Consider the following 27,311-nt stretch of genomic DNA (forward strand, 5'->3'; position numbering starts at 1 on the left):
CCACCACACCCGGCACTTTTCCCTGCAACCGCAGGAAGTGCTACACCTGCCCCCATACCTCCTCCCTCACCCCCATCCCAGGCCCCAAGAAGACTTTCCACATCAAGCAGATGTTCACCTGCACATCTGCCAATGTGGTATACTGCATCCGCTGTACCCGGTGTGGCTTCCTCTACATCGGGGAAACCAAGCGGAGACTCGGGGACCGCTTTGCAGAACACCTACGCTCGGTTCGCAACAAACAACTGCACCTCCCAGTCGCGAACCATTTCAACTCCCCCTCCCATTCCTCAGACGACATGTCCATCCTGGGCCTCCTGCAGTGCCACAACGATGCCACCCGAAGGTTGCAGGAACAGCAACTCATATTCCGCTTGGGAACCCTGCAGCCCAATGGTATCAATGTGGATTTCACAAGCTTCAAAATCTCCCCTCCCCCTACCGCATCCCAAAACCAGCCCAGCTCGTCCCCGCCTCCCAACCTGTTCTTCCTCCCACCTATCCCCTCCTCCCACCTCAAGCCGCACCTCCATCTCCTACCGACCAACCTCATCCCGCCCCCTTGACCTGTCCGTCCTCCCTGGACTGACCTATCCCCTTCCTAACTCCCTACCTACACTCACCTTTCCTGGCTCCATCCCCGCCTCTTCGACCTGTTTGTTTCCTCTCCACCTATCCTCTCCTCTATCCCTCTTCTATCCGCCTCCCACTCTCTCCCTATTTATTTCAAAACCCCCTTCCCCTCCCCCTTTTCTGATGAAGGGTCTAGGCCCGAAACGTCAGCCTCTCTGCTCCTATGATGCTGCTTGGCCTGCTGTGTTCATCCAGCCCTGCACCTTGTTGTCTCGGATTCTCCAGCATCTGCAGTTCCTACTATCTCTGATTCAAGTGCAATGTTATTTCTTGCAGCCGTCTTTACCTACGGGTCCTGTTGGAGGCCACAACCTGGTGGGTCTAGCAGATGAGGCACGAAGACTAGCAGATAAGTAAGAGTGGTTTCTTTTATTTGCAAGCTGCCCTCCAGCACTTTTCCTATTCTTAGTTTCATCTCACAACATTATAGCATGGAAAAGTTAAGAACATTTTCACACTTGCTTTGTTTTATTCAGGCATGTAAGAGAGGCAGATGACATAGAACAGTTCAGCAAAACTGCCAACCAGTCAGCGTTTGAAGCCCTTGAATTAATTACCCAAGTAATCAAAGATGATCAGAAAACCATGGAGTCCATCAACCTGCTAAATCAGCAGTAAGTGAGACTGAATTTTGATGTGAAACATATAAGAACATTAATTTGAATACTGAATGCTTGTTTAATAGAGAGGTAGCAAGAACTGCAGATGCTGGAGTCAGAGATAATACAGTATGGAGCTGGAGGAACACAGCAAGCCAGGCAGAAACAGAGGAGCAGGAAAGTTGACGTTTTGGGTTGGGACCTTTCTTTAGAAATGGGGGAGGGGGAGGGGAGCTCTGGAGTAAATAGAGAGAGGACGGTTGGTGCTGGGCTAGGTAGGTGGGATGGTAATAGGTGACTGCAGGTAGGGAGTGGCGGGGATTGGTCAATGAGGTGGGAGGGGTGGATAGATGGGAGAGACGACGGACAGGTTGTGTCAGGTCAAGGAGGTGGAGATGAGAGGGAGGGTTGGTCGTGGGATGAGGCCGGGGATGGGGAGATTTTGAAACTGGTAAAATCCACGTTTAGGCCATTGGACTGTAGGCTCCCAAGGCGGAATATAAAGTGCTGCTCCTCCAGTTTGTGGGTGGCGTCATTGTGACACTGGAGGAGGGCCAGGATGGACATGTCACCCAGGGAGTGGGAGGGGGAGTTAAAATGGTTCGCGACCGGAAGGTGTTGAGAGAAACAGAGTTAATGTTTCAAGTTCAACATGACCTTTTTTAGAACTGAAAAGTGTTGGAAAATTATGTTTTGATATGTTTGACAGAGGCAGAGGAGGGGCAAAGGGAACAGATAGTGTGGAAGCCCAGTGCAACAGACAAAATGGTTATTAATGGGGGTGGAAGAGAAAAAGAGATGTAAAATGGAAGTAAACTAAGGCGTGAAAGGGAGAAAACGTTTTTTCTCTATTGACAGCAAAGTAAAAAAGACACAAACAAAATAAGAGGGTGAGTTGAATGAAGGGGAAGAGAATATAAGAAAAATAGAAAACAGACGTCATGTGGCCAGGCTCTGAGATTAAGCAATTCAATATTGAGACCTCGAGGATGCAAGTGCTTAAGCAGAAAATGAAGTGAGCTTGTGTCATGCTTCATTGGAACATTGTAGCTGACCCAGGACAGAAATATCAGTATGAGTGCAAGATGTTTATTGAAACTGCAAGGAACTGGAAAGTCAGGGCCATTCCCACAGACAGAGTGGAAATGTTCCACAAAGTGGTCACCCTGTCTAAGTTTGGCAACATCACTGTGAAGGAGACCGCATTGTGGACAGTGAATGCAGTAGACGAGGTTGAAAGAAGTACAAGTGAAACATTGCTTCACCTGGAAAGTGTGTTCGGACAGCAAGGAGGGAGGATGTGAATGGGCAAGTGTTATACCTTCTGTGAATGCATAGGAAGGTGCCATGGGTGTTTGAGTGAGTGCTAGGAGTGATGGAACACTAGGCCAGAGTGTCCCAGATGGAATGGTCACTGTAGAATTCAGAGTGAAGGGGAAAAAATGTTTGGTGTCCTGGGCAGCGAGGAGGGAAGAGGTGAATGGGCAATGGTACACCTTCTTCAATTTCATAGGAAGGTGCCCTGGGGATAGTGAGGAAGCATTAGGAGCAATTGAGGAGTGGACCAGTGTGGGTTACAGAGAGAACAGTCCTTGAAGAATGCTGACAGTGGAGGGGAGGGGAAGATGTTAATAAAATGTAGGCTCTGCAGGTAAGTTTGATCTTAGTAGGATAATAGGTCAGCACAACATCGAGGGCCGAAGGGCCTGTACTGTGATGTACTATGCTGTACTGTTCTATGTTCTATGTGTTTGGTGGTCGCATCCTGCTGGAGGTGGTGAAATGGTGCACGATGATCCTTTGAATACGAGACTAGTGGAGTGAAAAGTGAGGGCAAGGGGAACCCTATCCTTGTTCTGGGAAGGGCTGAGGGCAGAAGTGTGGGAAATGGGTCAGAGGCAGCTGAAGGCCCTATCAACCTCAATGGGAGGGGTAATCCCCCATTGAGGAGAAAGGTAATGGAAGGTGGAAACATCAGAACAGATATGACAGAGATGGAGAAACTGGGAGAATGGAATGGAATCCTTGCAGGAAGCAGTATGTGAGGAGAAATAATGAGGTAATTGTGGGAGTCAGTGTGCTTTGAAATAGTATCAGTGAACAGCCTATCGCCAGAAATGGGAAACAGTGAAGTCAAAGAAAGGAAGGGAAGAGTCAGAGATGGACCAGATGAAGGTGAGAGAAGGATGGAGATTGAAAGTAAAACTGATTAATTTTTCCAATTCTGGATGAAAGCAGGAAGCAGTTTCAAAGAAATCATCGATGTATCAGGGAAAGCATTGTAGGTGGGAACCCAAGTAGGACCTGAACAACAAATACACCACAAACAGACAGGCATAACTGGGGACCCTGCAGATGGATACCCATTGTGACACCTTTGACTTGGAGAAAATGAGATGAATTTAACGAGAAGTTGTTCAAAGTGAGAATGAGTTCAACAAGGTGAAGGAGGTGCATAGAGACTGTGCAGGCCTCTTTTCAAGGAAGAAGCAGACAGCCTTCAGACCATCCTGATGGGGAGCGGACGTGTAGAGGGATTGTACATCTATAGTAAAGAGGAGGTGACTATGGCCAGAAAACTGACATTTGTAGAACAGACATAACGCACCAAAAGGATCATGAATATAAGTGGAGAGTGATTTAAGAAGAGATGATAAAATAGAGTCCTGATAGGAAGAAATAAGTTCATAAGAACATAAGATATAGGAGCACAAAACAGGAGCATGCTGAAATTTTGGGTCTGCCAGGACAGTTCTGTTTGTGGATTGTAAGAAGAGCACAGCACTTACGATGCACTAATGGATTCTAATCCAAACACACAGAACACTGAGACAAGCAGCATATGCTTGATTTTTTAACTCTGATATGTTGAATGTTGTTCATCACCAATGGAACATGTGTTGATTGTTCTGTTAAGTATTCCATGCTGTCTTCTAATCCATTTGGAACCATAAAGCAATATGCCAATTATTTAACATTGTTAAGGAAGGAGCAGCCGCAATTGTTTCTCTATCGGCAAAAGTACTATAAACAGTGCAGTTGTACATTTGTCTGGCAGTGGAGAGAGCCTCGATCCACTTTGGAAAATTTGTAGATGGTGAATAGAGTTCAAGATGTAACACAATATGACACAGGAAGGCCTGAGTAGAAGAGTGAAGACAAGTCTAATGCAACCAGGAAAAGGAAAGCTGTCTCGTTAAATCATCCAAGAAATAGTGGAATTTAAATTAATGTATTAGTAGGTTATTTAATGGGGCAATGCTTTGTATAAAGATATAATTAAGCTCCACTGCATGTACATTTTATTAGCATGACTGTAAGAAATCCTGTTTTGTTAGGTCTAAACAAATCAGTGACCTGGCAGATGAACTAGATGAACAAGCAAACAGAATAACCGCAAAAGCGCAGAAAGTTAGTGAGAGGGCTCAGCGGATTTACAATGAACTGAACAACCTCCCTACAATTGATATAGATGTCCTTGAGGTAAGTAATATTTGCAAGTCTGTTTATTGGAAGTGGAAGGTGATCTATCCTGAGAATTAGTTCTATGATTTTATGCGGCTGCTTAAACCGATGAAACCTTTCATCTCAAACCAAAGAGGCACCAATTAACTTTGGAAGCAATAGGGAAGATACTGGAAGGCAAATGAAAAGATATATCCATAATTTCTCTATTATGATAATTACATAGCCATTTGTCAACAATGATTGTGAACTTAATTCCTTACATAGAACTAAGATGGGGGTTCTTGGGTCTCTGTTACTATTGAAATGGCTCATTAAGTCAGTGTACTGCTCAATGTGATATAAATTCATAACCATCAGTTAAGCAAATTTCAGATGTAACCTCACAGCTTATGCTGCATTAGCTGAACTCACATGAAGTATATGTGAGATGCTACAATTGGCTTCAGTTTCTCTAGACTAGAGTGCATTAAAAGAAATTTGTTTCTCATGGTTGATGACTATATAATTAATTAAAATAGATATATGATTGTCTGGCAAGGACAGTATCAGACCCAGCTGACCCACCTTAATGGATGAGTAACCTACTCTCCAGCTTCAGATGGGGAAAGACACTCACTTCTTTTACAATGGGCAAGAGGAACTTGCAGGAGCTAGTGCCTTCATAAAAGTTCCTATTATTTGTAATTCATTTAAAAGCAAGTCCATTGAATTGACATATTTAGAATTATGAACCTATTTAAACTTTGACTTTCCCCCTCTCAATATTAGGGTCACTGCATGGATGTGCAGTGAATCTTAGAGTCATAGAGCCATACAGAATGGAAACAGACCTTTTGGGGGTCCAACTAGTCCACACTGACAATGTTCCCAAATTAAACCAGTTTCACCTGCCTGCATTTGGCCCATATGCCTCCAAACCTTTCCTATTCATGTACTCATCCAAATGACTTTTAAATGTTGTAACTGTACCTTCATCCACTTCTTCATCTGCCAATTCATTCCATATGCTAACCATTTTGCATAAAAAAGTGGCCCCTCATGTCCTTTTTAAATCTTAAATCACCTTAAAAATACACCCCCTCGTTTTGAACTCCCCCACCTTAGGCAAAAGACCTTTGCTATTCACCTTATTTATGCTCCTCATGATTTTATAAACCTCTATACAGTCACCCTTCAACCTCCTACACTCCAGCGGAAAAAGTCTCAGCCTATCCAGCTTATTTTTAAAATTCAAACCCTCCATTCCCAGCAACATCCGGTAATTCTTTTCTGAACCTTCTCCAGTTTAATAATATCTTTCCTATAACAGGATGACCAGCACTGCACGCAGTACTCTCAAAGAAGCCTCACCAACGTCTTATACAATCTCAGTGTATATTGAAACCTTGTATTTCCAAGTAACTACAAAAATGTGGTAACCATCAGGGACGGCACAGTGGTCAGCACTGCTGCCTCACAGCACCAGGGACCTGGATTCAACTCCACCCTTGGGCAACCATCTGTGTGGAGTTTGCACATTCTCCCTGTGTCTTTGTGGGTTTCCTCTGTGCAGGCTAGGTGGATTAGTCATGGGAATTACAGGGATTGGGTGGGATGCTGTTCGGAGGGGTAGAGTGGACTTGATGGGCCAAATGGCCTGCTTCCACACTGTAGGGATTCTATGAATTCATGAAGGTTCTTTCATCCTCTCCATCTTGTCTTGCTTTGTGAGGTGAGCCCAGATGGCCGAGAGTAGTTGTGAAATTGGGAATAAATACAGAACAGCTAGAGATGACGTTTAAATGTATAATAATGAACATTCTGAGGTTTGCTGGAGAAATCAAAGTGCAAAGTTTATCTCTGTTTATACCCCTCAGGCTGAAGCAAATGAACTCCAACTCAAAGAAAGTGCCATCGGTCTTGAGCTGAATGGAAAACTTGAATTGTACGAAAGATTGAAGAATAATGTGATGGACTTCCAGAGAGACGTCAGGAAAATTTTAGACAATGGAGAAATAGAGCAAAGGGTAAGCTCTTCACCACAATGCTGTTAAGTGAAAGCATTTACTCTGGAAGATTGTTTAATGTGTGATTATTGCTCACTCTGATCAGAGAACCATGTCACTGTTCAAAAAATAAAGGTTGTGCTGTTCTGTATGAGATGATATTGTGATAAAACCTGTGCTCTGCTGTGTAGCTGGTTTCCCTCACCAAGATTAAAGGTACAAAAGCTGTTAATAGTGTGTTCATGTTCATGAGGTAAATTGCAGTAATAATATTCTTGTAGGTCATGAGCTATTAACATTGAAATAATAAAATATTCTATTTAAACAGCGGTAAGTCTTTTGTTAGATTAGCCACGATAAAAGATTAGAACTAAAACTCTGCTTGACTACCAGGTTATCTTTGCAAACTCAAGTTGTTGGCAGTTTCTCACACCAGCTATAGTCTTACTCAATCGAACTTGTTGTAATGGTTATACTGAATGTCCCATTTCTGCACATGCCTGTCAATTATAGAACTGAAATATGGAATATTAAAGGGTGTAGCTAGTAAATTTGCACTCATGCTTAAAGCTTTGCTCTTGGAAGCTGATAGGCAAAATTTGGATACGGTGGGCAGTGGATCATTGACATTAACGATAGATCTCAGATCATATTGATCACCAAGCCCAAATCCCCAATATACATTTCTGGTTCTTTATTCATCCATGGATGTAGTTTTGCTGCCTTGCCCAGAATTTATTGTAGTTTAGAGTCAACCACATTGCAGTCCATTTATCACAAGCACCCAACATTTCTTCTCACAAACTTCATCCTACATTGATAGCAGGATTGCAGATCACACCCACTAATGACATCTTTCCACTACTATTCCTCATCATCACCAAAACAATTGTACACCCTGATCTCCTGGACCAAGCTCATCTCAAACTATTACACCAATCCTGAATTAACAGCGCCACTCCTCCTTATGTAGGCCAGGCTAGGTAAGTGTGGTAGATTTACATCCCTAAAGGACATTAGTGAACCAGATGGGCTTTTACAACAATTGCCATCATTAGGCTAGCCTTTTATTCCAGATGTTTATTGAATTGAAATTTCACTGTTTAACATGATGGGATTCAAAACCATTTTCCCAGAATATTAGCCTGGAGTTCTGGATTGCTAGTCTATGGACATTACCATTACACTACCGCTTATGAATTGATCTATCCCCTAACCTAGCATTCCAGTTCACTTCACCTAGCTGAGTTTTCATGCCCACATAATTGACTTTGTCTAAATTTAAATACTAGTCTTAGACTCACTTTTCTCCCTGTCAACTTGGATGTAGAATTCACTCAGATGAGTCGTTACTGTTAAGCGGTTTGTAGACCATATCCACTTGTCTCTTCTTTTCCTTACTGTTCCTCATCTTCACATAAAAACAAAGAAAACAGGAGCAGGAGGAGATGATTTGGGCCTTTGTTCTGCCATTCATTATGATTATGACTGATCATCCAACTCAATAGCCTGTTCCTGCTTTTCCCCCTTATCCTTTGATCCCTTTAGCCCCAGATGCGATATACAACTCCTTCTTGAAATCATACAATGTTTTGGTCTTGACTGCTTTCTGTAGTGGTGAATTCCACAGGCTCACTACTCTCTTGGTGAAGAAATGTCTCCTCATCTCAGTCCTGAATGGTTTAGCCTGTAACCTTAGACTGTTCTGGAACTTCACTGTCATTGGGAATTTCCTTCCTGCATCTGCCCTGTTTAGCCCTGTTAGATCGCACAAACCAATTTTATATCCTGTTCTTCTGAACCAAGGCGATCTCTAACTGTTGCACCAATGCTACCCTTAATTAACTGTGCTCTCCCCCCCAACCTTGACCTGGCTTCCTAACCTTGATCATTATCATATAACTTTCAACATTCAGGATCTAATCCTTGTCATCGTGCAGCCACATTGGATCATATTTATTCGTCTCAATATGTGTTATCAATTAATTTACTTTGTCAAGAATGACGTGCACATTCAGATACAAAGCCTCTAGTTTTGTCTTTTTGCTATCATTGTAACATCTAGTCTGCTATAATCTTAGGTTTATTCTTGTTTCCCCTTTCTGCCAGTCTCTGACCTTCATTTCCATATTGCTGTTCTGTACTTTTGCCTTGACATCTACTGAAGCTTAATCCTCTCTCAAGCATGCAGATAAGTTTACTTTTTACTGTCTGTTTGTATAAAGTTGACAAATTTCTTCTCACTGTAGGCTGCTGACTTGTTACATGCCAGAGCGAATGCTGCTAAATACCTGGCTGAAGATGCTGTTAAAAAGGGCACATCCGCATTGGAGCAATTTGATCGTATCTTAGCTAACTTAAGAGGTATGTAACCGGCCTTAATAATTTTAGAATAAAATTGTATTTGGATAACAACTGTTTCATCCACATGAAAAGATTACTATGTGTGTTACGTCAGCCATTTAATTAGCCATCATTCCTTGTTTTTCTCTTGTAAAGTATTTCCTAGTTGTCTCAAAATATAAAGAACAGATTTGCCTCCATTCAAAATGTGACTGTCTATATGTAAAAGCCTTATGTTCATGACAATATAAATATCATGGTTATTGTTGATTATATATATAAAAAAGTAGCAAATCCAGAAAGAATCCTGAGTCTCCTTGAGAGAACAAGAAAACAAATTGTCTTAAGCTACAATTGTACACATTTTCCGATAGAGAGTAGTTGAAGAATTCATTCCAAAGATATAATTCAAGAGGCCACCACATCCCCACAACACCACACACCTTCCCCTCCCCTGAAATATCTTCATATTCATGCCCACTTTACAGATACAAGTGTCACGTTAAAATCCCTGTCACTGTCTCTTGGCTAGCAGTCTTGGAAGTTTGAGACTGAGAACAATGAGGATAGAAATTGATACTCCAACTGACCCCAAAGTGTGTAAGTCTGTCAGCAGGTGTGAAGTGGACCATACTTTCCAAGTGAAAGGAAAAGAGAAAGCTATTGTAGTCTGATAGTTTCTGTTACTCATATACTCATAACGATATTTTCCATTTGTAGCAATATGGAATAAATGGTTTTCTTGGCCCCTATTTTTTTCTCATTCTGCAATTTCAGTATTTTCACATAATGGGTATTCTGGGCAGTGAAAATTTTTGGTAGGAAGTGTCTTTGAGATTTGGGCTGAAGATACATTACTAATGGACCTTTGCCACATATAGTGTGCGTTCGCTCGATGCTGACATTAGATGCATGGCTTGGAAAATGTTCCATTCTCCAAAGCTAGCGTCTTAAATCTCGCAATGAATGAAAATAAATCAGAAATAAGTAATTTATCAAAAGAAAACAAGATGAGCAGGGGAAAGATTGAGTATTTAATCTCAATGAGTATCATTGCTTGTGACTCTTTTTGTTTGAGTAAAATATTGAACTAGATCTGAAGAATGTTCTTATTAAGTGTGATGATGTGAACTATTCCAATCTCATTAGATGCTGTTTGGTTTGATACTGCAGATTTTAACACAAGAGTGATCAGCAATAAAACAGCTGCTGAAAATGCTTTGAATAAAATACCTGATATCATCAAGACCATTGATGGTGCCAATGCGAAAACTAACCAGGCTGAGAATCAACTGGGAAATGCAGGAACAACTGCCAATGAGGCAAAGAGGAAAGCAAGCGAAGCAAATGTTATTGCTGCTGATGTTCTGAAGGTACAATTTTTTAAAATTCATTTTCAACTCTATAAGCAGCATGAAGTCAAAAATTAGCAAATTTAGCCATCAATTTGCTTTGCAACTTTTTGTTTCTTTGTGTGATCTTGAGTCCATGATTGGTTGACTCCTTGTTGAGTCTTTTGGTTGTTGTCAGCTTTCATGGAAATCTTCAAAAATGCAAAAGGAACAATGAATATACTATTGATTACAAAAGTCATCCAACCATTTCACCAGCTGCCATCAGTTTTATCATTTAAATGTCTCTTTTGCTGCATTCCATATGGTGTTCTGTTCTTGAAGATCTTCATTGAATGCACTTCACCAGTTTTTCTTTGTTAGGCTCATCTTCTTTTCCTATCTGGTAGCGTTTATCCCACTACCACTCTGGCAGGGCTGTATGTCTGGGAGACAAGATACACATCCTCCCAGCCCTAGTCATCTCTCTGTTTCAACATTCTGTCAGTGCCTCTGACCAGCCCTCTCTAACACTTCTTCATTGGCCATCTTTTCTCTTCTAGTGCTGCTCATGACCGTGTACTGGTAACACTGTTGAGAGACATCCCACACACGTGGCACCTTTACTGTTCTCTTCCATGCCTTAGTGACATAGGCTGCAGTTGGTATTCCAATGGACTTAGAGAGTCACAGCTTTGAGGCCACTTTGTTGTTTTTGGATGACATCCTGTGGAGTCACTGGGAGACTAATACTACTTTGCTGAACCTTGTATTTGTATCAATCAGTACATTATCCTCCCTGAGGAGGTTACTTCCAAGGAGGGGAAGTGAGTGACACCCTCAGGTTTCTGTTACTTGATGGTAATGGGGTGAGGGGGATGTGCCTTGTTACCATCCAATCATCCTCATCTTGGTCTTCTCACAGCAGATGAGGAGACCAGCCTTGACATTGCTCATGACCTGGGATTGTGTTTTGCTGCGCACATGATTCTGCAACAGCAAAGCCATTTTGTCTGTCAAATCCAGGTCTATCCATTGCTGTGGGATGCCAACATCAGCACCCACTATTGTTTTCTTCATGATGAAATCAAAAACCAATACAGTATGCTGATGCTGCCTGGCCTGCTGTGTTCCTCCAGCTCCACACTGTGTTATCTCTGATTCCAGCATAGGCAGTTCTTACTATCTCAGAGTATGCAGTCTTGCTGTATTCCGGTGATGATGTTAAAGGTGTCCATAGTGCCAGTGCTGGTCTCGATGCAGCAACTGGAGTCATGGTATAAGGCTTTGAAGATGTTAATGTAGTGCTCCAGAGTTGAAAACTGTCTTGTGATGTACCAGAGTGACTACCAATGGATACTATCAAAAGGCTTCTTGAAATCATTAAATTTATGAACAAGTGGCTCTACTGCATGATGTTTCTGAGCATAAAGACCTGCTCACAGCATGACCTACCACTCCAGAAAGCTGCCTATTCTTCAGGAATGGGACCATCTACTTTGGCTTCCAATCTGTTGAGTAGCAGAGTGATGAAGACCATGCCGGGTGCTGAGAGCAGGGCTACGCCCCTCCAGTTGTTGAAGTTGCTGAGGTTTCTTTGCTTAGGCAGATTAGCTATTACTCCTTAACTCCGATCATCTGGGGTATCCTCTAAAGTCCAGATCTTGTACAATGGGTCTGTGAGCTGTGCTAATATGGTGATTTTTGATATGTTTCACTGAGCTGCTGGTGTCTCTTTGATCCCAAATTTCTTGCTCTTCAGAATTTTGATAGCTCTTTGGAGATCTGATCTGTCACTTTCTCCTAATTTGACATTTAGTTGCTGAAATGCATTAAGCTCATCAAACTTGAATGTGATGGACATTGAAATCTCCCACCCAGAGTATGTCCTGTGCCCTTTTCATCCTCAGTGCCTCTTCCAGTTGATGTTCAATGTGGAGGTCTACTGTTTCATTGGCTATGGGAGGGTGGGGCATGAAGTGGTAATTCAGTCGGACATTTTCTTGTCAATGTCTGACCTGATGTTATGAGATTTCATAATGTCTAGAGTCAATGTCAAGGACTCCTGTGCCAACTTTCTCCTAACGGTACACCATTGTTTAAGGTTTTAGCAAAGATCTGTAGCTTGGGTTGTGGGTGAGGTTGTTGACTTGCTCGCTGAGCTGGCCTGTTTTTGTTCAGATGTTTTGTCACCATGCTAGGTGACATCATCAGTGGAGCCTCCGATGAAGCGATGTTATTCTACTCCGTTTGGAATTTATACTGTCCGGTCTGTTATGGTGAGTAGTGTCATTTCCGTATACAACCCCACACAGAACAAAAACCAGAAATGACACTATTCGCCATAACAGACCAGTCGGTATAAATTTCAAGCGGATTAGAACAACATCGCTTCAATGGAGGCCTCGCTGATGATGTTACCTAGCATGGTGACGAAACGTCTGAATGAAAACAAGCCAGGTCGGTAGGAAAGTCAACAACCTGTACCCCATTGTGTCTGAGTCTGATTTACTGGTGGGATGGGACATACTCAAACACTGTGACCGAGTTGTCTGTGACATTGTCTTTAAGATATGATCTAGGAATATGTCTGTGTCAAGTTGAGGCATGTTTAGCTTGTGTGAAACTTCCCCAATTTTGGCACAAGCTCCTAGAGAGTAGTAAGGTAGACTTTGCAGGGTTGACAGGGATGCATTAATTGTTGTTATTTCCAGTGCCTAGGTCAATGCCTGGGTATCCATTCAGTCTAATTCCTTTCTTTAGACTTAATAACAGTTTGATACAACTCAGTGATTTACTGGGCTATTTCAGAGGGCAGTTCAGAGTCAGCCACAAAGAATGCTAGAGAAACTCATCAGGTCTGGCAGCATCTGTGGAGAGAGAAACAGAGTTAACGTTTTGAGTCCAGTATGAGTCTTCTTCAGAACTGGAACATCAAGAAGATTTGATTGCTTTAAAAGCCCCTCTGGTACACTGCTATCCTTAAGAGAATCAAAGTTGCCATTCTTGCTTGGTATGACTCCAAACGCAGCAATGTAGTATGAAAGTTCAAGGGTAGTTGGGGAATTTGCAACAGATCCCAGGATTCTTTGCCAGGAATGCCAATATCCCATCATAGAGAGAAAAAAATCCATATTTAATAGTTGAACTTAAATTCCACCAGCTGACCCACTGTGGTGAGATTTGAACCAATATCCTGGACATTTGGATTACAGTTCCAGTGAGATTGTCATTATACCAGCACTATCTCTGATCCTTCAATTGCTGGAAGGCAAGTTCACTCTGATAGAAAGTTTCATGTTGGATATTGGGTGAAGACAGCATAAGGAACTATCACTCACAGTCGATTTGACTGCCATACTCATCATCTAGCCTTGTGTAATTCTTTCTCAGCATAAATCACCTCCTTCAGCAGACAGGATTTTCTTTTAATATCTCCCTTGCAACTGAAAGTAATCTGGCAAAACTTCAGGATGTCAAACCAACCTACAATCTGTATTACTCAATCTTAGCTAGTTGTATTTCATAGATGACAGTTCCAAGGTTAAAGCAGCACAAGAACCATCATGCTCCTTAAAATATGTAACCATTTCTGTCTATGACTTAACTTTAAATTCCTGTTTATTCCCTTAGCATATACTTATTCAGCTGTATTTTTCGAAAAATGAGTAAACAAAGCAATTATATCTGCTACAAATGTAAACAGTAATAAGGTATTAATTTTCATTTCTTCTGCACAGTATAATTTATCACTGCAAAGTCTTGTTGAATGGGTCACTGTGCTTTATATTATCACTTGTTGCAGCCTGAATAAATTTTTGTCCAACAGCATTTCTAATTTTTATGTTGGCAATAAACTTCAGCATGACCTTGTGCTCTTGTTCCAATTCTATTAACAGAGGGCTATGAAATCTTTAGATGACACAGATAAGACACTAACTGATGTTGGACTACTGGATGGAGATGTGCAAGATGTGTTTGAGCAGCTAGGACGTGTGCAGACAGACATGGAGAACAAACAGAGATCAGTGCATGGAGATACCGCGATGGCAGAGATGGTGAGATCTTTTTTAGTGCTATTTACTCTAATTTACCAAAAGGTTTGTTTTTCTTTCTATGGTGCCACTAAAAATATACTTGCTGTAATTTGCCCAATTGTTGACTTGTGGGGCAGTCATTGGTTTCTGCCAAAGAAAGGGAGATATGTAACTCCAGGAAAGGACAATATAACATTCACAACTCTGTAAGTTTTTCTATTTTAGCACCGAACTATTAGAAGGGAATTATTGGGTTGCAAAAGCAATGGGTTTGCTTTACAGGAAATATAAATATTTACTTTGTTCTGAAGTGCAGTAGTTTTGGAAGTTTGTGAAAGCAAGGAGTGCAAATTATGTATCCAGCCTGCTGAAGAGACCAAGGTGTGATAGATAAAAAATTTTAAGGTTCTGGAGTAGCAGTTACTGGAGCAAAGATATCAAAATCGAAACCAGAAAGTAAGAATAACTATAAAAGAATTTACTTCTGTTATCTAAGAGTAAGGGCAGGGAACCGGCTCTACCTGCTTTGTGTTACATGGTGGCACATGTCGGTAATCCTGTTAGTCCTATTTGGTCTATCTTTTGAAGCTGAAGACTTTCTTTTTAATGCTCCCTCTTGTGGATTACAGTCATAGGACTAGATTTTGGCTACCAGGGCGGGTAACTCAAGTTGTGAAAAATGCCTCTTGGTAAAATACATACAATATATACAAATATTGATCTGGGCTGAAGATGGCTATCATGTAAAGGATGAAATCAGGTCTACCAATCCAGAAGCCAGCGTAGTGGTGATCACAGGACAGGCAAATGATGAGGTGGACTGTCAGCATATCTTCGGTGCCCTGGTTTTCATTCTAGCTGTTTTACAAGATGTTAGATCCTCCAGCTTCACTCCTCATATAACCTCACCCACACACTAAGGCCCTACATAATGTATATGCCAAGCTATGCCCATACATCATTTGTACAATAACGTATAAGACAATAACCAATGAGTTATATGGTAACAATAGCATATGTGGCCTTGCTAAGAGAAAAAAGAACTCACATTACCCAATTTTCTTTTGAAAAACAAAAGCTATTTTCCTTTATTCCTATTAAAATGTCAATCAGACAGAACTTTTAATGCAACAATGTCAGAAGTTTCAAGCACTTCCCAGATCTTAATTTTATCCAAAATCATTGAAATGTTGACAAAACAGATCACAACAAGAGCAACTTTATATAGTCCTTTAAAAAGTCAATTAGTCAAGGTTAACAACTCACATCATGCCTTCACTCACCCCTCGTGGCTTCCTGTACCATCCCAACCAGCCTATGCCCCTGCTATCCAACCCATGGCCTTTACAACTCCTATAGCAATTTAGTGCTGAATTATAACACCCCATGCTGCCCCCTCACACACTACCTTTTCCTTTACACCCTCCATCCCAACCCATCCAATATCAAGACATGGGCAGATGTCATGGTCCAGTTTGAGATTAATTAAATGTACTCAGTATCTTTTGGTGAATTCACTGTTTAAAAAAAAAGCTAAGTTTATAAAAACATACTTACTGCATTAACTTCCTTCAAATACTTAATAATGTAACAAACAAACATCTGTATTCACAGTTGCATTTCAAAGACTTCACAAGCGTTTGACATTTTCAATAAAACTACAAATTCACAGGGTAATAATTGCAATATCTGTCATGCAAGACTAAAATTCCAAGCCTATTTCAATTGATAGAGTGACACAGCAATGACCATTTTTTTTTAAACATCCAGATGTTTCTTCAAATATTTGAAGGACTGGAGCTTTAAGTGCCTTGACAACTCTTTTGACAGCTCCATTGTTTTAATAAATTTATCCAGTTCTATATAATTTCATGACGACCTTTAACAATCCCAAAGGTCATTTGACCTCTCCAAAAGGTGTTCTGGGATCATAGAGGTACCTTATTTCCCAGAAAGAGATACCCTATCCCTCTAAAGACTTTATTAATTTTATACCTTCTTCTATCAGATCTAAAGTGTACAAGTCATATTTTGCACACCCCACCAGCAAAAACCAGATGTAATCAAAGGGAGGCACTGTTTAACATGTGCAGTCCAAAGTGAACTCCATGAACTATGAATGTGTAAATGACAACCCATCCTCATTCTTCTCTGTGAGAATGGCAGGGACTGGGTGTGGTGGTGTGGGGGTAGAGGGGATTTTCAGAATCATACTTCTAGCACCATTTTCACCCTCACCACCTGTGCAACAATTCAGGCTAAATGTCTGTTAATGTTTCCCTGGTTTTTGTCACTAAAACCTTCCCACCGTGGAAGCATAGAAATAGAAACATAGAAAATCAGAGCTGGAGCAGGCCATTTGGCCCTTTAATCCTGCTGTGCACACCCAGCTTAATAGTGGGCTCCTGTTTCTCCCCCATATCCTTAAATAGCTTTATCCCCAAGTGTTACTTCCAACTCCTTCTTGAAAAACGTTCAATGTTTGGCCTCAGCCACTTTCTGTGGTGACGAATTCCACAAGCTCACCACTCTCTAGGTGAAGAAATTTCTCCTCATTCAGTTCTGAATCGTTTACCCTATATCCTTCGACTGTTGAACCCTCATGTAGACTCCCCTGCCATCAGGAACATTCGTCCTGGTTCTAACCTGCCTAATTGTCTAGAATTTTATGTTTGTATGAGATTCCCCCCTCATCCTTCTGAACTCCAGCAAATAAAATCCTAAACAATTCAATCAGTCCTGCCATCCCAGGAATCAGTCAGGTAAACCTTCACTGCACTCACTCTGTAGCAAGAACATCCTTCCTCAGATAAGGAGACAAAAACTGCACAAAAGACCCTATATCATTGCAGCAAGGCACCACTGCTCCTATACTTAAATCTTCTCCGAATGAAGGCCAACATGCCATTTGTCTTCTTGACTGCTTGCTGCACCTGCATACTTACTTCAGCAACTTGTGCATGAGGACACTCAGGTCTTGTTGCACACTCCCCTCTCTCAATTTATAGACATTCAACTAATAATCTACCCACATTTCACTTCATCTCCCATGCTTTTCCCATTCACTCGGCCTGTGCAAACCACACCAAAGCATCTCTGCTCCTCTTCACAGCCCATTCTGTCACCAGGCTTTGTGTCATCTGTAAATTGGAGATATTACATTTAGTTCCCTCATCTAAATCACAAGTTAGTTTATGAATAGCTGGGGTCCTAGCACTGATCCTTACAGTACCCCACTAGTCATCGCCTGCCATTTGGCAAAAGACTCATTTACTCCTACTCTTTGTTTTCTGTCTGCCAACCAGTTTTCTATCCATCTCAATAAACTACCTCCAATTCCATGTGCTTTAATTTTACACACTAATCTCTTACGTGAAACATTGTCAAAAGACTTCTGAAAGTCCGAATCCACACTTGTCTTCATCAACTCCACCAGTGACATCCTCAAAGAATACCTCAAATGAATTTTCAAGCATTATTTCCCTTTTGTAAATCCACGCTGACTTTAAATGATTCTGCCAAAGTTTTCCTAGTGGTTAGCTATTAATTCTTTTATATTGAACTCAAGCATTTTCCCTATTTATGACATCAGGATGTTAAACTCAGCAGTTTGGATTATTTTAGAGTGACCTAACATGGTTTTTGAACATTGGTGTTACATTTGCTGCTTTCCAACCCTCTGGTACTTTCTTGCTATCTAAGGAAGATTGTAAAATTGTGGCAAGGCCCTTCATTATCTCCATCTCCTCTATGCAACTAGTAACCTGGGATGAAATTTATCTGGCCCAGATGGCCCACTCACTGTGGGCATGGCCAGTGATTCCAGCACATCTGCCTACCGCTTTCACCACCACCATCCATCTACTGCATCTATTAATGTTTCATTATCATCCTCTTCTTTAGTAAACACCAATACAAAGTATTTATTATTCATTTTAGTCTTGCTTCTGTTTTCTTCTCTCTCGGCATTACAGTCTAACATCTCTATTCATCAATATCTTTCAAAATCTGAATGTGGCTAATAATGGGATAATGACCAGATAGTCTATGTGCTGTGGTGTTGATTGAGGAATAGATATTAGCAAGGACACTGGGATAACTCCCCTGCTTCTCTGTGAAATAGTGTCATGGGTTCTTTTACATCCATCTGGACAGTGCGCTGTATCAATCAAAGACAGCACCTCTGATCTTCCCTCAGTTCTACTTTGGAATGTCAGCTTCATTTTTGTGCACCCAGGCCTTGGAATTACCTCTTTAATTTCCCACATTTCCCTTTTGATGGAATTAAGGTGAAGGTTTTTATGGGAGGATTATTCTGTAACACATGGCATTCGCTATTACGTCAATGTTCATGTATGACACTAAACAGTAACTATTCACAGGATTTTTAACATTGGATGGTGAAACCTGGCTCGATCTTTGCTTTTCTCGGTTTTTATTTGGAGTGGGTAGCAGATATTGGTTAAGAGCAGGAAGCAAAGTTTAGCTTTCTTTCCATAAACCCCATTGTGCTAACATCACACTCATCATTCCCATGGAACAGAACAGGCCATCTGATCAAATTCGGAACTGTTTTACTCTGTACTGTTATCACATGGCTCAATGTGTTTATCCTTCCACTTATTGTTCCAGATCACAGCCAATGTAAACGATGCGACCATGAATGTAGCAAGTACACAGGGTTCCATTAAAAAAACAATGGATTTGATAAGCAACCTACTGCTTTCTATGGGTGAGTGTGACACAGTTCAGAATTGACAAGACTCTGTAACTATAATGAAAGCTCAGTGTACATTAGGTACTTGGAAACAAAAAGATTAATCAAAAACTTCGTGAAAAACATCACTTTTTTACTCCTTGAAACTCTACCATTACTGGCGTTAGTGAGGGGACAGGTGAAGACTCCAAAGACCTTAATAGAACCTGCTCCATCAGATCCAAGTTTAATTCTGGGACTTTTGGGAGTGATTGGGATAGGTGTTGGATAGAGTCAGGTATCACGTATCATTGGAGTGCCAAGGTAGATATTTAAAAGGTCCACTTTGGTTTGCTGGGACTTCATTCTCATTGTTTTTGTATATTTTGTATATTTTAAAGTCTCTAGTCCTCATATCTTACATACCCACTCAATCCACATGCCAGCTCCATGCCAATACATGACCCCACCTGCCTACTATTGGCCTCTCATACACTAAATGGCAAGACATGCCCCCACCAATAGCCACTAAGCCCTTCATACCAACTCATAGAACTTCCATATTCATTCACCCTCTGTACATTCTGTGCAGAACTAATTAACTTTTTGAAAACTGCTGACACTGCAACCTGGTGAAAGAGTCAAACAATGAAAAACAGAAGCTATAAGCCTCATTATGCATGTCTACCTGAGAGACCAGGCTCCCATAAAATGTTTAAAAATTTTTGATACATTTGGAAGAAAAGAAATCAATGTCTGATTAAAAGTTTTATGATTTTATAATAAGTTTTTCCTTCAGTGATCTGTTTTGCTAATTGCTCAATGTTTATTTTCATAAGATAGAGATTTCATGCGCTATAGCTTCTGGCATTAATACTTTAAATGTATGGTGGATTGACACGTGGTTGCAGCAAAGACAGATTTTTAAAGGAAATGTATGAATTTTTTTTCAGTTCAACATATAGCATGTTTACTGTAGGATTGATTGGTCCTGTATAGAGGGGAATGAACATGCAATTGCCATGAATTGCCATGGAGGGTATGAGGGGGCTTTTGGGGTGGGTGCAGGCATGAGTTGGCGTGGAAGGGTACAGATATGATCTTTTCATCTTATCTTTTAAATGCTCCAGAATCTAGACTTTGGTTCCTGACTCCCCTGTGGAAGCTGTGAACCAAGAGTCATTTAGAAACTGACCCAACTCCATGACAATTTCAGAGGATTAGGATATATCTATCCCTGCAATGCAGCAGGCCAAGTTGCGATTGCAAGGTGCAGCCTTACTACTTGGGCTGTTATCCTGCCCCATTGAAAGTTACATGTGCCAGGAATGGGGATGGGAATCCAGAATTGGGACCAGGGTGTCTTTTTTAACTTCCAATCTGTACCCCCAAACCCAGCAGTCAGAGGCATGATAATGCAATTCCAAGTCTCCATGGATTTGTTTTTGTTTTTAAAAAAACTAGTCTTAAATGGATTGACAGAAGGAAGATAATATCTCACTAATATGTAACTAATATAGAAAATGAACTAAGCTGAAATGTAGCTCTACATATAAAAAGTATGCAGCATGATTTACTAACTGAAAGAACAGAGCATGATTCACTAACTGAAAATACAACATAATTCACTAACTGAGGAAGTGTCCATATAGCTTTAACACACTGCACAATAACAGATTCTTGTCCTGTTAGAAACTTGAACCTGAGTTTTAATTCCATCTAGGGCAGGATTAATTACATGCCTCTGCCCTGATGTCTGCTGTATACATTCCAATGCACAGTCTGCTGCAGGCCTTTGACGCAATTCCAAGACCAGGACATGCCCATTAATAGTCTCATTTTGAGTCTCTCATTGACATTTTTTCTGCATCCAAATGGGAAAGTGTTCAGCATCAGCTTTGGATAGGCTTGGGAATTTCAGCATTTCGCTGCATTGTGCTAATAAAATGCAGTATTCACTATGCTTCTCTGTTTATGGAGGTTCAATTTCAACACAAATTATGCAGATTTGGAGCAGAGGCACACAGAAATGTATTGATTAGTTTTAATGCTGGTCTTGCTACCCTGTATGAAATAAAGCCATCATGGATCTTATACAGATGACATCCTCAAAGTTTCAGAATGTTTCGACATCTGATTTTTAGCATGTTCAAGACTAGCCTGTGAAATCTGGATTTGATAATCTCCACTATTATTGCTTAAGTACTCGTAACTTTACAGATATTTTTCTTTCTCACAGCTATCCTTTCATCTAATAGACTATTATGGTCATGAAAACACTGTTTAAATTGATGCTTTTTCTTTGCAGGTAATGCAGCTGAGATTGATGCTACTAAGTTACAACGTATAGAAAATTCTTTGCAAATCTCTAAAGACCAATTGACCAATGAACTTCAATTGAAGCAACAAGAATTGCAGGAAGCTGCCAGAGAACAAAGAGAATCAATAGCAGCTTATGATCAAGATATTGAGGACATCCGTGGAGCTATTAAAAACCTAGAAAACATTAGAGACACTTTACCTCTTGGATGCTTCAACACTGCAGCCTATGAAAGGCCCTAAGTGCTTGACACCTTTTGACAGAAGTTGTACTGCTAAAACTAATTGTGAAAAATTTCTGTTTTAAGAAAAAAACCTCAGCAAAAGACATTCTATGCAATACTTTATCAGCATCAAACAGACAGATAAAATGTGAACACAGTAACAGCTTTTGCAAAAATAATTACTTTTAAGTTGGTACTTGATTGAATTAGATGCAAATTTCACCACGTCCTTTCCATTACTTATTCTGTGTCACATGCGTTGCACTATTGCTGTAGTGCTAGCTTTAATTATTCCCACTTACGTCTAACTAGGTTGCAGTAAAAAGAAAATAATTTATTTTTTTCATAAATAAAGTCAGTTTTTAGAAACTGGACCAGATATTCATGATCAATTTTTCATATATACAAAATCCTGCAGCATTGCAAGTTATAGTTTACTGTTGCTGAGTCTACAATGTATGAAGGCAATACAAAGCAGTATTGCTTGTTTCAGTGCCATACTGTGCATTTATTCTGACACTATCATTAATGTTTGAAATCCACCCCTTTCAACAGTAGCAGAAAGTCAATATGTTGCTTGAAATGCGGTATGGATCTTTTAGTGGCCTATGGATCATTTGTACAGAATTGGCTGCTCTGCTGGCTGCTGTTATTGTGATGTCTGTGTGAACTGTAAGAGTAACCAGTACTAAAAACTGATTTAACAAAGACAAACAAATAACTCTTAGAAAACTACTGTACTTGTATTGGATGCCAGCTAGACTAGTTGGGATGCAGTGAGGAGGGGGAAGGAGAAGGAAGAGAAATCAGCCAAGGTTTTCTTTCCTGATTGCTACCTATTTACAGATTTGTTTTATTCTTTATGAGATGTAGATGCTGCTGTCAAAGCCAACATCTGCTGCCTCATGCCATTGCCCCATGGGTCCCTGTCCACACTAACACGTGGAATTGTAGCCACCCTAAGTGAATTACAGGAAATCTACTGGTTCCTGGGGAGTTGCTGCCAAATGAAATTCAGCCAGAAAGCAACATTGGAGTTAGGTTGAGAAAATGCAAGAAAGGAAATTTGGGGAAAACTTTTTGCCCTACATGGGCGTATTTATTTAAATTTCACTGTTTAAACCTCGTGTAGACTGACTGCTTTAATCTTTATCCAAAAGGTTTGTTTTTTTCTTAAATTTGTGAAATCAAATAAAAACTAACCAATCATTGAAAGGCAGCATTTTAAGCACATGAATCTCAGCTGGTATACTTCCTCAAGCATCCTTCTGAGATCTTAAACCTCCAATGCCAAAGATAGATTGGGTGACATGTTTACTTTTGCATTTCATTCACTGCTCTAGTTTTTCCCTTTTCTTTTTCTTCTTCCTTTGAAAGCAAAGAAACAGTTCACTTTCGTCTCCTGCAGATTATATGGGATTGCATGCTGTGCAACATGAACTCCAACCTAATTTATTAAAAAACATCAAGCAAGGTTATATGGTGGGAACTAAAAGGAATGAATGCTTTATTTCGATAGTGAGATGAAACATAAATTATAGACATGGAAACTCAGACTGACACTAACCAAAAGCTAGTATATCATCTATAACTCATGCAGGTTTTATGTACCCAGGGTTGATTTCACCTGACTTCATTATGGGCACTCAACAATCCTTGGCCTGGAGTTGACCTAACTCCCCCTGATTCCTGTTCGGACCAGACTACCCCTGGCCCTGAATCCCATGCCAGACACCCCATGGATAGCAAAGTCTCCTCACTGAACTCAAACAACACATCCCTGCCCAATAGCTCCCCTTGTACCTAGCATTCCTCCCAGCTTAAACCGACCTGGCTCCAACTCCTCCAGGTTCCCGAGACAACTCTCCAGGTGGACCCCTCTGTTTGTCCCAAATTCAACCCCATGACTGGCACCCCAAATAGACACTAAGCACTAGCCACTTGCCTGTCACTCAAACCTCTCACCTACCTGCCACCTACTCCCCATCCACCTTCCACCTTACCCCTCAACTACCTGGCACCCTAATTCCTCATTCACTTGGCACCCTAACCCTTCACTGACTGGGCATGGCCCCTGTCCCTCACTTCTCTTACACAGAAATGTTGCTCTCCTTGCTGCAGACGTGTGTTTGTCACAATTATGGAAGCCGAGTGATCCGGACACTGAAGTGACATGCCACACTGACATAAGGCGAGATGCACACGCTGTTGACTGAGGATTACTGAACAGCACGGCCACTGTCTGATTGTCTGACTGTGCCCTTTGGGGCAGTGCAAGGCATGGCAAGGCAGTGCAAAGCATGCATGCTGCTGGCATGCCAGTGAAACCAAGTGAGTGTGTGCTGTGAGTGCAAAGGAACAGCCCTGGGAGACAGCCTGGCAAAATCTGTGAAATGGGTTCCTTTCCCTGTGCAGTTACTACCCAATGTAGCCAAAGACTGTTGGACAGTTTTGTGCCCTCCTAGACCAGTCTGCTATTGCACAGTGCAGTGCCAGTAATTTGGAGGATGCCTGGGTTGTGGCAACACCTCCCTCAAAGTGGAGTGCCAATGTCCATAATTGGAGGGTACATGCTGCCGGTGCTGGTGGATCAAATGGCAGGTTGATCCCACTGAGAACCGGCTGTGGTTTCTATGTCGAGTTTATCGATGGCGAGTTTGTTTCACGAATTTAGCAAGATTGTCACCGATGGTGAATGGAACTGTTAACAAGCTATTCAGCAAGCAATGAAGAACATCATTTGGGAACTCACTGCTCTGTAACGAGAGCCTGGTAAGATTCCACTCCAAGTTTCCAATCCTGATTGGTGAATGTAAGCCACTCATTCTGCTTGGCTCCCCTCAAATGCTGCCTGACCTGCTGAGGATTTCCAACATTTTCTGTTTTTATTTCATGTTGCCTGATTTTATACTATTTAATTATTGATTTGCTGAGAAGTATCAGATTTGCCGACAATGACACTGATAATTGAACATCGGCTGGCCATTACTCATAATCTAAACTCAGGCTTAAAGAATAGTCATGTGGGCAAGACTGTGTGCAGGACTACCGACAATAGAACTTTACACAGTCACAAGAACATCACAATAAGAAATTAATGAGAAAAAGTGGTGACCATGGTGATCCCTGGGGAAGTAAATTTTATTACTAGCTGTATAAAAAAAACCTGTAATATCCTGATATTTAAGAACAATTTCAATGACTGTGTACCCACTTTATTCTTTCATAATTTCACAAGCTGTCACTGAGGTTCAGGAGCACAGACTGCAAAACAAAAGTCTCATATGGGTTATTTATTGTCTTTGACATTTTTACGTGCTTCGTGTAGGATTTTTTTGTTCTTTGTTCAGTTACAGTTGCGCAATAAACTATCACATTGCACTTTAATGGACTGGTTTAGTATTTTTGATTTAATCCGTTTAACAAGTTTTTTCCACATGGTGATGGAGGTCAACATTACACTGTTCGATTTGCCCTAGTTTGTCCCAGATAGTTCAATGGCAATACCACACAGACAATGGGAGCTTGCATGATATAGACACTACACTATTGGCCATTTATAGGTAGAGGTACACTGCCTGTTGGTTGAATAAGAACAAATAATAGTTGCTGTTTATCAATGCCTGAAGCAGGTTTCACTTTCTTTTGCATAGAAGTAAAAGTGCTGGCAAATCATAAATTTTGTTTATGGTATAATATTATAGTAATAAATTTTGTTTTGTGTGTCTGTGTGTGCTTTTAGCCTCTTAACTGCTGACAACGAATGACTGATTAGGGGAAACACTCTTTAACTAGATGCTAAATCAGCTGAGAGTTTACATTTGTTTTATGCTTAAGGGTTATTTTCTGAAAACATATTGTTTCAGAAAGTCTCGATTATTTAGAAAAATATTACAGCAATTTGGAATAGTTTGGCACAAGATTTTCTAGTTGTTATTTCTGTTGAGAGTATGATATGTATTGCCAAAGCAAAATGAAAATTGGATTATTTTGTCAACCAAACTAAGTGGCAGCTAAAATGTTTTTACTTTCAGGGCCTAGAATTGTTCAGCTTTGTATTCAAGGTCATTGCTCTCATTGCTTGCTTTACCTAAAACTATTTAACATACACTGTGCATTATTATGTTTATTCATTTTGTTTTCTAGAGATTAACTATTAATTACAAATTAAGTGCGACCTACTAGAATATTTTTACTCCTTCTTCCATCTTGCAAATCAACTTAATTATCATCAGATTTTAAATTCTGAACATTGTCTTACATCTAAAATTGTAACCTATGATTTGTCATTAAGAATGATGACTGACCTATGGTTTGTCCCCACCATTTTTTGCCATTGCTTTAAAGTTCCAATATGTTTAGTTTTTCTCTTTTCAATTGACCACTTTTTGATGTGTATTTCGAGTGGGACAATGAATGGATCTGGCTTGACTGTACTGTCTTCGATGATTGAAAAACCTAGCAGGGTCTTGGCAGGCCAGCTTATTGGAGGTGGGGTGATTACTGTGCTCCAGATGGATGGCAGAATTAAATGTTATACCATTGCTTAGTGTGTAACACTCACACAGGTTGTTTTAATGTTAGCAGGCAATAAAATATAATAATGTGCGCAATGATGTTCCAATTCATGTTTCTCATCTCCCAAGAGCCTTTCAAGTGTCCCTCAAAAGTGATGGAGGAGGAAGACAAAGACTGCTCTGAGGAGTTCACTCATTCTGATGATGCATGGTGACATAGAGAAAATGCCAGAAAGTGAATATGAGAAATGTCAGATCTGCCATGATCCTATTGAATAGTAGAGCAGGCTTCAGGGGCCAAATGGCCTACTCCTTTTCTGATTTCTTTTGGTCTTATAGGACTCAAGCACACCCACCTTCTGTTCAGAAAGATACAGTTAGGTGGGACTGCCAATACGGGTAGATAAGACTCATGTAAAAGTATGTTGCAGTAGGCAGGGAGAGGCCCAATTAGAGGGTGCAGGACATTCCTCAAACTCTGCTCAACTGGATGCAGATGCTAGAGGTCAGGGATTATTCTGGATGTGTGAACATGTCTGCAGCACTGCATGATTGGGGAGAGATCAGAGATCCTTCTGTAGCATGATAACCATAATGTCTCAGGCCTTCATATTGATATCTACATTCAAGGAAAACACAGCCTCGTTTGGGGAGCATCAGAAGTGTTTGCCAGTCAAGAACATTAACCAAGGCTTGCACTGTCAGGATAGAGGGAAGCCTTACCTTGGCCATTTGGTATCTCACTGAAATGCAGCAAAATATTCTCTGGCTCCTGGCTAGCCAAGAAATACAGGCAGGCCTTGTGACAGAAGGTGGAGAAAGCTGACATGGAAGTAGGAAAGTGTGGAATGCCTGGAAGCCATTATAATTCTCACCTTTTAATAACCATTTGGTCACAGCATCAGAGGTTACCTCTGTCCTGAAGGTTTTGTTTAGCTCTGTAAAGTTACAGGTGGACGGTATTTGACAGGATCCTTCTGACTTCCCAAATTCAGAAGACAGTGTCCAAAGCATTTGAGTAGTCAAAGCAGAGATGTGAGCATCCTGCCACGGAGGGAGCATCATGTAGGAATAGACAAAAAAATGAAAATAAAGAATGTTTAATTACACTGTGGAATTCATCTGTGAATCTAACATTGATGTTCTAGTGAACTTAAAT

At 40.7% G+C, this 27,311-nt stretch overlaps 1 protein-coding gene across 1 annotated transcript in view; it reads left to right on the forward strand.

Moving 5' to 3' along the window:
- The window catches only part of LOC109911144 (laminin subunit gamma-1-like), a 65,924-nt gene extending 40,902 nt beyond the window's left edge, over positions 1 to 25,022 (forward strand). Inside the window, exons 15-23 of the mRNA XM_020510410.2 lie at positions 910 to 986; positions 1,110 to 1,247; positions 4,571 to 4,715; positions 6,557 to 6,706; positions 8,935 to 9,049; positions 10,202 to 10,401; positions 14,259 to 14,417; positions 19,029 to 19,128; positions 21,401 to 25,022. Coding sequence (XP_020365999.2) covers positions 910 to 986; positions 1,110 to 1,247; positions 4,571 to 4,715; positions 6,557 to 6,706; positions 8,935 to 9,049; positions 10,202 to 10,401; positions 14,259 to 14,417; positions 19,029 to 19,128; positions 21,401 to 21,654 — 1,338 coding nt within the window. The 3' untranslated portion in view covers positions 21,655 to 25,022. The remainder of the gene's footprint in view (positions 1 to 909; positions 987 to 1,109; positions 1,248 to 4,570; positions 4,716 to 6,556; positions 6,707 to 8,934; positions 9,050 to 10,201; positions 10,402 to 14,258; positions 14,418 to 19,028; positions 19,129 to 21,400) is intronic.
- The last annotated feature ends 2,289 nt before the right edge of the window (positions 25,023 to 27,311 follow it).

This window comes from Rhincodon typus, chromosome 10 (genome assembly GCF_021869965.1).
Source record: "Rhincodon typus isolate 14 chromosome 10, sRhiTyp1.1, whole genome shotgun sequence".
NCBI classification, from domain to species: Eukaryota; Metazoa; Chordata; class Chondrichthyes; order Orectolobiformes; family Rhincodontidae; genus Rhincodon; species Rhincodon typus.